The sequence below is a fragment of the Rhinopithecus roxellana genome, chromosome 6 (genome assembly GCF_007565055.1).
Source record: "Rhinopithecus roxellana isolate Shanxi Qingling chromosome 6, ASM756505v1, whole genome shotgun sequence".
Classification (NCBI taxonomy): Eukaryota; Metazoa; Chordata; class Mammalia; order Primates; family Cercopithecidae; genus Rhinopithecus; species Rhinopithecus roxellana.
This window is the reverse complement of record NC_044554.1, coordinates 1,642,791-1,656,424: the sequence shown is the minus strand read 5'-3', so window position 1 is coordinate 1,656,424 and position 13,634 is coordinate 1,642,791. Positions and strand designations below refer to the sequence as shown.

Below are 13,634 nucleotides of genomic sequence, written 5' to 3'. Positions count from 1 at the left end.
GCAATGGTATGACGCACAAAAGCAATCTTAAGGGGAATGTAAACTGTCCGAAAGTTCAAAAAAGTAGTGAGAGGGTCTCTGGAACGGAAGGGACCCTTAAACGTGGTTTTCCTTAATTCGCTGGGCGGCCCTGAAGGTGGTGTGGTGAGTCCTCCGCCTGGCTCTGTAAGTTCCCCCCTGCTGAACTGTAGGGTGCGGGGCGGGTGGTGGAGCAGCCTGCGCATGTGCGTAGGGCTCGGCAGCTGCTGGCGTGCATGAGGGCGCATGCGCAGTTGGCCGTGCGTGTGCGCGGCGCAACGCACCAGTCCTGATTCCGGCATGGGTTGGTTGGTACCCCTGCTGTCCCTGCTGTTGCTTCTGGTCGGCGCATGGCTCAAGCTAGGTCAGTGAAGCGGCTGTCCATCCCGGGGGCGCTGGAAAGGAGATGGGGCGCTCCGCCTTGGCGAGAGAGAGCCTGAGGCCCCTCTGCCCGCCTTCGGGATGCGGCTGCAGCAGTCGGCTGGGGAGGTCGCTGTTGGCCCCCGTGGCGTCTCACTGCCTTGTACTTTCAACTTCGTGCGCTGGAATCGTTCAAACCTAAAAAAGGGAAAGAGAGGCCGGGCGCGGTGGCTCAAGCCTGTAATCCCAGCACTTTGGAAGTCCGAGGCGGGCGGATCACGAGGTCAGGAGTTCAAGAGCAGCCTGGGCAATATGGTGAAACCCCGTGTCTACTAAAAATACAAAAAATTAGCTGCGCGTGGTGGCGGGGGCCTGTAGTCCCAGCTACTCAGGAGGCTGAAGCAGGAGAATCGCTTGAACCCGAAAGGCGGAGGTTGTAGTGATCCGAGATTGGGCCACTGCACTCCGACCGGGTTGACAGAGCAAGGCTCTGCCTCAAAAAAAAAAAAAAAAAAAAAAAAAAAAAAAAAGCGAAAAACTGAAAATGGATGAAATCAGTGTGAAATCAGGCAGAATAAGAGAGCCAAAGATAGGATCTTGAGGAACATCAAAAGACGAGGACTCTGCCTTGAAAGAAGTTGTAGTGCTTAGACACTTTCTTGGAAAGACACTGTGAAGTGATGCATCAAGCTGAAGAAGTGTGGCCTATTGGAAACAGCACCGTAGAGAGACCTGAATCTAGTCCTGTCTCCTGCTAACTAGCTTTTTAAGTCATATTTCTTTTTCGGGTCTTGGTTTGCTCCTGTGGAATAAGGAGGTTGAAGCAAAGACCCTTTTTTGTTTATTATTTATTTATTTTGAGACAGAGTCTTGCTGTTACCCCCAGGCTGAAGTGCAGTGGCGCGATCTTGGCTCACTGCAACCTCTGCCCCTAGGTTCTAGTTATTCTCCTGCCTCAGCCTCTGGAGTAGTTGGGATTACAGGTGGACACCATCACACCTAGCTAATTTTTTGTTATTCTTGTTTGAGACGGAATCTCACTGTTGTCGCCCAGGCTGGAGTGCAGTGGTGTGATCTCAGCTCACTGCAACCTCCGCCTCCCGGGTTCAAGCGATTCTCCTGCTTCAGCCTCCTGAGAGCTGGGATTACAGGCACCTGATACCACGCCCGGCTAATTTTTGTATTTTTGATAGAGATGGGTTTTCACCATGTTGGCCAGGCTGGTCTCGAACTCCTGACCTCAGGTAATCTGCCCGCCTTGGCCTCCCAAAGTATGGGATTCCAGGCGTGAGCCACTGCACCTGGCCCGTCCTTTTTTCCTTTTTAATTCTATGATTTTCTGAGGCATTCATACAAATCTAAAGGTGTTCATTCAACTATTTGGCAATAATTGTGCACTTATGGCAGGAGCCAGGGATATACTGTCAAACATGTATGTATTATATGCTTCTCTTCTGGCGCATATAATGGTTAGAATCACTGATAACTGATAAGAGTTCAGTAAGTGGAGTGGAAGAGGCAGAGAAACAGCATGAGCAGAAGGATGGAAAGAAAGTGCTAGGTGTATTTTAGGGTAGAGTGTCTAAATTCGCCTAGCTGGGACAAGGGCTTGTGTGGAGGAAGAAAGGTACGTGCAAGTCTACCATGTGGTCAACATTTCACCCATGCTATTTTATTGTTATTATTATCTTTTTATTTTTTATTTTTTGAGGCAGGGTCTCACTGTGTCACCCAGGCTGGAGTGCAGTGACACAATGATAGCTCACTACGACCTTGAACTTCTGGGCTCAAGCAATTCTCCTGCCTTAGCCTCTGCACCCTGTCTCTGAGCCATTGTTCCTGGTTCCATGTTATTTTAATTGGCACAGCTACTACCTAAGAGATAGTGAGATATTATCCCTATTTTTCATACTTATTATTTTTTCTTTTGTTAACAAGCTATGGTCGTTCATAGATATCCCCATTTTTCAGATGAAGAAATTGAATCTCAGCTGGGCGTGTTGGCTCACACCTATAATCCCAGCACTCTGGGAGGCTGAGGTAGAAGGATCATTTGAGCTCAGGAGTTTGAGACCAGCCTGGGCAACACAACAAAACCTGATCTCTACAAAAAATACAAAAATTAGCCAGGTATGGTAGTGCACACTTGTGGTCCCAGCTACTCAGGAGGCTGAGGTGGGAGGATTGCTTGAGCCAGTGGGGGCAGAGATTGCAGTGAACCCAGATTGCACCACTGCACTCCAGTCTGGGTGACAGAACGAGATCCTGTCACAAAAAGAAAAAAAAGAAAGAAAAGAAATTGAATCTCAGATTAAGTAATTTGCCTAAGGTTTCCCAGCAAATCAAGTGGCAGAACAAGAATGTGAAGCCAAACAAACAAAACGCAAAAGGAATTTTTTTTTTTTTTTTGAGACGAAGTCGCGCTCTGTCGCCCAGGCTGGAGTGCAGTGGTGTGATCTTGGCTCACTGCAAGCTCCGCCTCCCAGGTTCACGCCATTTTCCTGCCTCAGCCTCCCAAGTAGCTGGGACTACCGGCGCTTGCTACCACACCCGGCTAATTTTTTTTTTTTCATTTTTAGTAGAGAAGGGGTTTCACCGTGTTAGCCAGGATGGTCTTGATCTGACCTCGTGATCCGCCCGCCTCGGCCTCCAAAAGTGCTAGGATTACAGGGCGTAAGCCACCGCACCCGTCCCAAAAGGAATTTAAAGCCAGATTTTTAAGCCTCCACATTTTTTGTTGTGTTTTATTATACCATCATGAGTATTGCATACGATCCAAATATTACCACTTGTTTTATATATATGCATGTGTTACTGATAACTCTCTTTTTTCTTTGCAGGAAATGGACAGGCTACTAGCATGGTCCAACTGCCAGGTGGGAGATTCCTGATGGGAACAAATTCTCCAGACAGCAGAGATGGTGAAGGCCCTGTGCGGGAGGCGACAGTGAAACCCTTTGCCATTGACATATTTCCTGTCACCAACAAAGATTTCAGGTACATGAGGTGTTCTTCCAGGAGGAATGAAGGCCCTCTCTAATCTCATTATTTTTTCTTTCTTTTATTTTGAGACTTACTCACTCTGTCACCCAGGTGCTGGAGTGCAATGGCGCAATCTCGCTCACTGCAACCTCCGCCTCCTGGGTTCAAGCAATTCTCCTGCCTCCTCTCCAGACAGCAGAGATGGTGAAGGCCCTGTGCAGGAGGCGACAGTGAAACCCTTTTCCATTGACATATTTCCTGTCACCAACAAAGATTTCAGGTACATCAGATGTTCTTCCAGGAGGAATGAAGGCCCTCTCTAATCTCATTATTTTTTCTTTCTCTCTTTTTTTTTTTTTTTTAGAGACTTACTCACTCTGTCACCCAGGTGCTGGAGTGCAATGGCGCGATCTCACTGCAACCTCCGCCTCCTGGGTTCAAGCAGTTCTGCCTCCTGCCTCTGCCTCCGCAATTCCCGAGTAGCTGGAATTACAGGTGTTCACCACCACGCCCAGCTAATTTTTTTTTTGTATTTTTTTTAGTAGAGACGGGATTTCACCACGTTGGCCAGGCTGGTCTCGAACTCCTGACCTCAACTGATCTCCCCACCTCAGCCTCCCAGAGTGCTGGGATTACAGGTATGAGCCACTGCACCTGGCCTCATTCTTTATATCTAAAGGAATACTAACTTGTTCACTGTTACATGTCATCTTTGCAGTGTACTATGGGATAAGTGTTATATACGTTATTCAGATGAAGAACCTGAAATCCCAAGAGGTTTGACTGACTCAATTAGTAGATGAGCTTGGCCTGGAACTCAAATCCCTGGGCTCTTGAGCCAGTGCATTCTCCATTACACTGGACATAGCACTGAGAAATATAAGCAAATGCCAGTCACTCAACAGAACACTCTTCTACATGGGGAAAGGGATTGGGAGAAGGGACATCATAGTAGAGAGTCCTTTAAATTCCCCTTATAGGCCAGGTGTGGTGGCTCACACCTGCAATGTGAGCACTTTGGGAGGCCAAGGTGGGAGGATTGCTTGAGCTCAGGAGTCTGAGACCAGCCTGGCAACATAGGGAGACCTCTATCTCTGCTAAAATAAATGAATAAGTAAAAATAAGTAAATAAGTATATAAATTTGTATATATTGTTATATATATAAATGTATATATATGTAACAATCCATCTTACTCTGACAATCTGCCTGCTGAAACTTACTAAACCATACCAAAGTATATGAAAATTCATTTTATTATTATTGTTATCATTATTATTTTTTTGAGACAGGGTCTGGCTTTGTCACCCAGGCTGAAGTTCAGTGGTATGATCTCAGCTCACTGCAGCCTCTGCATCCCGGGCTCAAACCATCCTCCCATCTCAGCCTCCTGAGTAGCTGGGACTACAGGTGCGCTCTATCACACCCAGCTTATTTTGTTTTGTGTTTTTGGTAGAGACAGGGTTTTGCCCTGTTGCCCAGGCTGGTCTCGAACTCCTGGGCTCAAGTGATCCTTCTGCCTTGGCCTCCCAAAGTGCTGGGATTATAGGTGTGACCCACCATGCCTGGCCTTGAAAATCCATTTTATTTTATTTTATTTATTTATTTATTTAGAGATGAGTTTTGCTCTTGTTGCCTTGGCTGGAGTGCAATGGTGCGATCTCAGCTCACCGCAACCTCCGCCTCCTGGTTTCAAGTGATTCTCCTGCCTCAGCCTCCTAAGTAACTGGAATTACAGGCATGCACCACCACACCCAACTAATTTTTGTATTTTTAGTAGAGACAGGGTTTCTCCATGTTGGTCAGGCTGGTCTCGAACTCCTGACCTCAGGTGATCCGTCTGCCTTGGCCTCGTGAAGTGCTGGGATTACAGCTGTGAGCCACCACGTCCAGTCGAAAATCCATTTTAAAAGCCCAATTTTTCACTTCTATTTGGTTCAGTGTTTTTCATCTGTTAAATGGAGATAATAACAATAAAACCTGTTACCTACCTCTGATGACTGTTGTGAGATTAGATATGTGATGAAGGGCTGGATGCAGTGGCTCATGCCTGTAATCCCAACAATTTGGGAGGCTGGCGTGGGAGGATCACTTGAGCCTAGGAGTTCGAGACCATCCTGGGCAACACAGACCCCGTATCTACTAAAAATTTTAAAAAGGCCGGGTGCAGTGGCTCAAGCCTGTAATCCCAGCACTTTGGGAGGTTGAGACGGGTGGATCACAAGGTCAGGAGATCGAGACCATCCTGGCTAACACGGTGAAACCCTGTCTCTACTAAAAAATACAAAAATCTAGCCGGGCGAGGTGGCGGGCGCCTGTAGTCCCAGCTACTCGGGAGGCTCAGGCAGAATGGCATAAACCCGGGAGGCGGAGCTTGCAGTGAGCTGAGATCCGGCCACTGCACTCCAGCCTGGGTGACAGAGCGAGACTCCATCTTAAAAAAAAAAAAAAAAAATTAGCCCCTCATGGTAGCATGCACTTGTAGTCCCAACTAGTAGGGAGGTTGAGGCAGGAGGATCACTTGAGTGTGGAAGGTTGAGGCTGTAGTGAGCCATGATTGCACCACTGCACTCCAACCTGGGCAACATCCTTTCTCAAAAAGGAAAAAAAAAAAAAAAAAGAAAGGAGACCTTTCAGAAAAGAGACAAATTCCCCACCCTTAAATCTCCTGCTCAGTGGCTTTATTCATGATCTCTAAAAACAGGAGATAACTCACATGATCTTCAGATGGTAAGTGTATAAACAATATATGGTATGTCCATACAATAAAATACTACTCATTGATAAAAAGGGACAGACTACTAATGGCAACAACATGGATGAATCTCAGAAGCATTTCCTAAGTGAAGGAAACCACAGCCAGACCCAGAAGACTACATACTATATGATTCAAGTTATATGGTGTTCTGGGAAAGGCAAAACTTAGGAACAAAAAAATCTGGTGCGTGGTTGGTGAGTTGCAGAGAAATTTTTTTAGAGGTGACCAATGGAACTATTCTGTATCTTGATTATTGTAGTAACTATATGCTTTGTCAAACTCACAGAACTGCTGGGCGCAGTGGCTCATGCCTGTAATCCCAACACTTTGGGAGCCCGAGGTGGGTGGATCACTTGAGCTCAGAATTTTTAGACCAGCCTGGGCAACATAGTGAGACCCCATCTCTATAAAATTAGCCAGGCATGGTGGCATGCACCTGTAGTCACAGCTACTTGAGAGGCTGAGGAGGGAAAATTGCTTGAGCCCAGGAGGTCAAGGCTGCAGTGAGCTGTGATTGTGCCACTGCACTCCAGTCTGGGTGACAGTGTGAGACCCAGTCCAAAATATAAATAATTAAAATAAATCGGGAGGCTGAGGCACAAGAATTGCTTGAACCCAGGAGGTCGATCCTATAGTGAGCCATGGTTGCACCACTGTACTCCAGCCTGGGTGACAGTGAGACCTGGTCTCAAAAAAATAAATGATCGACCAGGCACGGTGGCTCACCCCTGTAATCCCAGCACTTTGGGAGGCTGAGGCAGGCGGATCACAATGTCAGGAGTTCAAGACCAACCTGACCAACATGGTGAAACCCTATCACTACTAAAAATACAAAAATTAGCAGGGTGTAGTGGCACGCACCTGTAATCTCAGCTACTCAGGAGGCTGAGGCAGGAGTATCGCTTGAACCCAGGAGGCAGAGGTTGCAGTGAGCTGAGATCACCCCACTGCACTCAAGCCTGGGCCACAGAGTGAGACTCCGTCTAAATAAATAAATAAATAAATAAATGATTAAAATAAATAAAAACTAATTTGGGCATGGTGGCTTACACCTGTAATCCCAGCACTTTGGGAGACCGAGGCGGGCAGATCACAAGATCAGGAGTTCAAGACCAGCCTGGCTAACATGGTGAAGCCCCGCCTCTACTAAAAATACAAAAATTAGCTGGGCATGGTGGTGTGCACCTGTAATCCCAGCTACTGGGGAAGCTGAGGCAAGAAAATCACTTAAACCCAGGAGATGGAGGTTGCAGTGAGCCGAGATTGCGCTACTGCACTCCAGCCTGGGCAACGGAGCAAGACTCTGTCTCAAAAAAAAAAAAAAATTGGCCAGGTGTTGTGCCTCATGCCTGTAATCCCAACACTTTGGGAGGCCGAGGTGGCAGGATCACCTGAGGTTAGGAGTTCGAGACTAGCCTGGCTAACATTACAAAACCCTGTCTTTACAAAAAATACAAAAATTAGCTGGGCATGGTGGTATGCATCTGTAATCCCACCTACTTGAGAGACTGAGGCTGGAAAATCACTTGAACCCGGGAGGTGGAGGTTGCAGTGAGCTGAGATTGTGCCACTGCACTCCAGCCTGGGCAACAGAGTGAGACTTTGTCTCAAAAAAATAAATAAATAGGCCGGGTGTGGTAGCTCACGCCTGTAATCCCAGCCCTTTGGGAGGCCGAGGCAGGTGGATCACTAGGTCAGGAGTTCGAGACCACCCTGGCCAACATGGTGAAACCCTGTCACTACTAAAAATACAAAAATTACCTGGGTGTAGTGGCAGGTGCCTATAATCCCAGCTACTAGGGAGGCTGAGGCAGGAGGATCGTTTGAACCCAGGAGGTGGAGGTTGCAGTGAGTCGAGATCATGCCATTGCACTCCAGTCTGGGCGGCAGAGCGAGACTCCATCTCTAAATAAATAAATAAACAACTAAACAAACAAATAAATAAAAAATAAATTAACCTCACAGAACTAAACACTGAAGAGAGTGAATTTTACTGTATGTGAATTTGTTGCATTCTAATTTAAAAGAAAATCGCCCAGGCTTCAGGTTAATTCTTTGGCGATCATGAACACTCTGTGGTGTGTAACTTACGGGACAGGGATATCTGAGGTTTCCTGGAGCAGGAGAAGGTGGGACGGGCACCGAACCTCATCAGCCGAACCAGCTGAACTATGTCTTTGCAGGGATTTTGTCAGGGAGAAAAAGTACCGGACAGAGGCTGAGATGTTTGGATGGAGCTTTGTCTTTGAGGACTTTGTCTCCGATGAGCTGAGAAACAAAGCCACCCAGCCAATGAAGGTGAGAGAACCTGGTCTTGTGGCTGAGGGGATAGGAGTGGGACCTGGACAGGGAATCCTGTGGGACATGGGTTACCTGGGACATAGTGGAGAATCAGACCTGAGAGCTGGAGGCAGAAGGGAAGCAAGAGAAACCCACCATGGAGCATCAGATCAATACATACTCCCAGGAAGTTAACCCTGAACCGAAGTTAGCTCTTGCCTTAAGGTCCAAGTCAGAATAGGGTTCAAGGAACTTGAATCAAGAGATCACCTTGGTGGGCTGGGTGTGGTGGCTCATGCCTGTAATCCCAGCACTTTGGGAGGCTGAGGTGGGTGGATCACCTGAGGTCAGGAGTTCAAGACCAGCCTGGCCAACATGGCAAAACCCCGTGTCTACTAAAACTACAAAAATTAGACCAGGCGTGGTGGCACGCTCCTGTAATCCCAGCTACTCAAGGGGCTGAGGCATGAGAATCGCTTGAACCCGGGAGGCAGAGGTTGCAGTGAGCCGAGGTGGCGCCACTGTACTCCAGCCTGGGTGACAGAGTGAGACCCTCTGTCTCCAAAAAAAAAAAAAAAAGATCACCTTGTCAAGCCAACCTCTAATAAAGGTGGTAAGATTGGACTCTATAAAGATTCCAGTCTCAGCTGGGCACAGCAGCTCACGCCTGTAACCCCAGCACTTTGGGAGGCCGAGGTGGGACAATTGCTTGAGCCCAAGAGTTCAAGACCAGCCTGGGCAACATAGATCCCATATCTACAGAAAAAAAAAAAGGAAAGAAAAGAAAGAAAATTAGCTGGGCATGGTGATGTACACCTGTAGTCCCAGCTACTCAGGAGGTTGAGGTGGGAGGATCACCTGAGCCTAGGAGGTTGAGACTGCAGTGAGCGGTGATGGTGCCACTGCACTCTAGCCTGAGTGACAGAGCAATATCTTGTCTCAAAAAAAATAAACAAATAAAATTTCAGCCATAACCTCACTTAGACTACCTGAGTCTCAGCCTGACGTCTCTGTTCTGCGTCCTGTGGCTCAGTCGGGGAGGTGCCTTTGCTGGGCCAGAGCATCTTGCAGTCAGTCTCCTTTTTTGCAGCCTGTACTCTGGTGGCTTCCAGTGGAAAAGGCATTTTGGAGGCAGGTAAGGGCTGATTCCACTACCTCATTTTCTACCCCTGCTTGACTCTTTTATTCTCCAGGCCCAGCCTCCTCTCTACCCCTCGTACATCCAGGAACACTGAGTTTCAAAGGAGGACAGGGGAATTTCAGGGAAATCGCTCAGCAGGCCTCTTTTTCCCGTTACCCATCCATTTCTCCCTTGTCAGCCTCCTGTAATCTTTTTTCTGACTCCGACCGCTCCTCACTCACCTGGCTCTCTTCCAGCTCTCTTCCTCCATCTAGTGGTAAAAGCTAAACGCGGGCGCCCTAAACCTAGCCTGCCTCCGACTTAATGTGCTCCCGGAAGCCTGTCTCACTTCATCCTGGCTGTCAGCCTGCAGGTCCTGGCTCTGGCATCCGAGAGAGACTGGAGCACCCAGTGTTACACGTGAGCTGGAATGACGCCCGTGCCTACTGTGCTTGGCGGGGAAAACGGCTGCCCACGGAGGAAGAGTGGGAGTTTGCTGCCCGAGGGGGCTTGAAGGGTATCCAGATGATGAGGCGATTTTCTTTCATTCTTCTCCCCATCCTGCCCAGCATGAGGGGCTTTAAAGAGTGGGAAGGGGCCGGGCGTGGTGGCTCATGCCTGTAATCCCAGCACTTTGGGAGGCTGGGACAGGAGGATAGCTTGAGGCCAGCAGTGAAAGGCCAGCCGGGGCAACATAGGGAGACCTCGTCTCTCTGAAAAATACAAAAATGAACTGGGCCTGGTGGCATGTGCCTCTAGTCCCAGCTACTCGGGAGGCTGAGGTGGGAGGATCCTTTGAGCCTAGGAGTTCAAAGCTGCAGCGAGCTATGATCACACCGCTGCTCTCTGGCCTGAGTGGCAGAACAAGACCCTGTCTCAAGAAGAAAAGGGGGGGTGGGGTGGGGCAGGAAGGGTCTGTGTTCCCTAGAGCAGTGCTTCTTAAGCTATCTGTGGTAGAGGACCAGGTTTTTTAAAATTATTTTTTCTAGTCCATCTCAGACTGATATATTTATGAAATACCATAAAAATTAGTAACTGGAGAAATTGAAAGAACAAACATAAAATCTTTTATTGGAAATTCCACAGACATATTACATTTCAATAAATATAACCAGAGCAACATGGCATAAGGAAAAAGAAGAATTACCAAGACTACACACTTCTGCCTCTGGAGTACAGGGATTAATGTTAGACTACACACCTCTGCCTTTGGAATACAAGGGTTACCTAACTCGGTCATTTGTCATTCTGCAATCCTAATTACACAGAAAGTTAGGACAGCAAAAAGCAGCTCCCCACATTAAACCCCTCTACACAGTCTTTCAGTGAACACCAGGTACATCAATGATCAAAGTTTTTTTTTGTTTGTTTGTTTGTTTTGAGATGGAGTCTAGCTCTGTCGCTCAAGGCTGGAGTACAGTGGCATGATCTCGGCTTACTGCAACCTCTGCCTCCCAGGTTCAAGTGATTCCTCCTGCCTCAGCCTCCCGAGTAGCTGGGATTACAGGCACCTGCCACCATGCCTGGCTAATTTTTGTATTTTTAGCAGAGACGGAGTTTCACTGTGTTGGCCAGACTGGTGTCGAACTCCTGACCTCGTGATCCACCTGCCTCGGTCTCCCAAAGTGCTGTGATTACAAATGTGAGCCACCACGTGTGGCCAATGATCAAAGTTTTTAATATGACTTGTGAGGTTGCCTCTGGTTCGTTCATTTATACACTCTAAGTCCAATTTTCAAGTTTCTCAATTTCTGTACTTTTCTCAACATGAACTGATAAGAGATGCTTTATAAACTGGCTCAGATCCCAGAGCCCTGGAACACATGAGGAGGCCAGGGCCTCTAATGCTGTTCAGAGAGTGGCAAGGACAGGCATGGGAAATAAAAGCAGGTCATCTCACTCTCTTTTTTTCTCATCTCCCTCTAACTTCCTTTTGGTTCCCTCACTCTTTCTGTGTTTTTGTTTTCCTTCCCTAATTCTTCACCTCCCCCTCCTCTGCTGCCTCCTTGCTTTCCTGGCAGGTCAAGTTTACCCATGGGGAAACCAGTTCCAGCCAAACCGCACCAACCTGTGGCAGGTAAGACTGACATTCCTCCTTTCACCAAGCATCCACAGAGACCTGCTGGAGGCTAGGTACTGTGTTGTTAGGCCGCGGCATCTAGAGGGCTTGGGTTCTATTGCAACTGATGACTCATAAGCTGGTAAAGCAAAAGACAATGGGTCATAAGTACTTTTTTTTTTTCTTTTTTTTTGAGACAGAGTCTCTCTCTGTCACCCACACTGGAGTGCAGTGGTGCGAACTCGGCTCACTGCAACCTCCGCCTCCCAGTTTCAAGCGATTCTCCTGCCCCAGTCTCCCAAGTAGTTGGGATTACAGGTCCCTGCCACCATGCCCAGCTAATTTTTTTGTGTTTTTAGTAGAGATCAGGTTTTACCATGTTGGCCAAGCTGGTCTCAAACTCCTGACCTCAGGTGATCTACCCGCCTCAGCCTCCTAAAGTGCTGGGATTACAGGCATCAGCCACTGTGCCCAGCCAGCATAAGTACTTTCTATTAAAGATTTGTATTTTCTATTAAAGATTTACAGTGGCTCACGCCTGTAATCCCAGCACTTTGGGAGGCCGAGGAGGTTGGATCACCTGAGGTCAGGAGTTCAAGACCAGCCTGGCCAATATGGTGAAACCCTGTCTCTACTAAAAATACAAAATTAACTGGGCATGGTGGCAGGCACCTGTAATCCTACCTGCTTGGGACTTGGGCAGGAGAATCACTCGAACCCAGGAGGCGGAGGTTGTAGTGAGCTAAGGTCATGCTGCCACGGCACTCCAGCCTGGGCGACAGAATGAGACCCTGCCTCAAAAAAAAAAAAAAGTGACTAAATAATAAATAAAACTAAACTAAGCAAATAAAAAAGCACTGTCCTGAGAAGGCCGGCAGGAGCAGGCTACAGTGCTCAGGCACGGGGGGTGGGGGCAGGCTGCGGAGGAGCGTGGGAGAAGCTGTCTTCTCGAGGCTCCATGGCATGTGGGGTTCCAGGCAGAGGGCAGGATGTTGCTGAGAGTGGAGAAGTCAGGTGTGGGCTGGGCTTGACCTAGAGCCCTGTGGGTACAGGGGAAACACTCTTCCTAATCCAGCAGGGGGGTCACCCTGGGAATGTGAGGTGATGGGTTTGGGAGCTCTGGATAGGAATCGTAAGTCACCGCGCCGTGCCCTTCCCCTTCCCCAGATGTGACAGCAAGACGACTTTGGTTTTCCTCTGGATAGGCATGAGGACCTGCCTTGGGACAGGTGGTAAATCTTTTACCCTGCCTTTCTCCCATCAGGGAAGGTTCCCCAAGGGGGACAAAGCTGAGGATGGCTTCCATGGAGTCTCCCCAGTGAATGCTTTCCCCGCCCAGAACAACTATGGTAAGAGCTCTCTTGGGCTTGTGGCCATGCCCACGAACTGGCTGCTGGGACCATCGTGTCTAGAGAGGAGGCAGAGGGAAGCACCTCCCTTCCCCGAGTTGGCCCCAGGACCTCAGAGGGTAGGCAGGGTGGTCCGCGGGTCCCAGCCTGGCCTGACCCGCCGGTGGGGCTGCAGGGCTCTATGACCTCCTGGGCAACGTGTGGGAGTGGACAGCATCACCGTACCAGGCCGCTGAGCAGGACATGCGTGTCCTCCGGGGGGCATCGTGGATCGACACAGCTGACGGCTCTGCCAATCACCGGGCCCGGGTCACCACCAGGTGAGGAACTTTGTCCCAGGCAACGCGCGGCTTAGTAGCTGGGGCTGAGGTCTGAATCCCGGTCCCAGAGTGCCCCAACCTTCATACCACCAACCGTCTGTGTGCAGTGAGCTGGTCCCAGCACCTCCCTGAGCCTGTGCCCAGTTGTGGGCACAGAAAAGAAAGCCAGCAGCACTTGCTATGAAAAGCAAAGGGGCCCAGGACACCTTGTGACTCTCCTGCCAGCTCTTGGTACCCAGAGAGACTGTGTGTGGCATCTTAATTATGGGGTTTCTCCTCTGTTCCTTACCACTAGGTAGGCAAAGGGAGGGAAGTAGAATGACCACACCAGTAGGTCATTAGTGGTGGTCATAGACTTACTGACTCTTCAGACTGGTGGGCACATGAAA

The 13,634-nt window shown here is 48.7% G+C and overlaps 1 protein-coding gene across 4 annotated transcripts in view; it reads left to right on the top strand.

Moving 5' to 3' along the window:
- Positions 1-5: 5 nt before the first annotated feature.
- Positions 6-13,634, top strand: part of SUMF2 (sulfatase modifying factor 2) — a 15,392-nt gene continuing 1,763 nt past the window's right edge. For 2 of the 4 annotated variants that reach the window (XM_010380530.2, XM_030933324.1), the window contains exons 1-8: positions 6-382; positions 3,219-3,375; positions 8,301-8,415; positions 9,488-9,532; positions 9,884-10,034; positions 11,539-11,594; positions 12,841-12,925; positions 13,101-13,245. In XM_010380530.2, coding sequence (XP_010378832.2) covers positions 265-382; positions 3,219-3,375; positions 8,301-8,415; positions 9,488-9,532; positions 9,884-10,034; positions 11,539-11,594; positions 12,841-12,925; positions 13,101-13,245 — 872 coding nt within the window. In that variant the 5' untranslated portion in view covers positions 6-264. Of the gene's footprint in view, positions 383-3,218; positions 3,376-3,471; positions 3,641-8,300; positions 8,416-9,472; positions 9,533-9,883; positions 10,035-11,538; positions 11,595-12,840; positions 12,926-13,100; positions 13,246-13,634 lie in introns of those variants that run through there. The other 2 variants (XM_030933322.1, XM_030933323.1) reach the window with 2 other exon arrangements.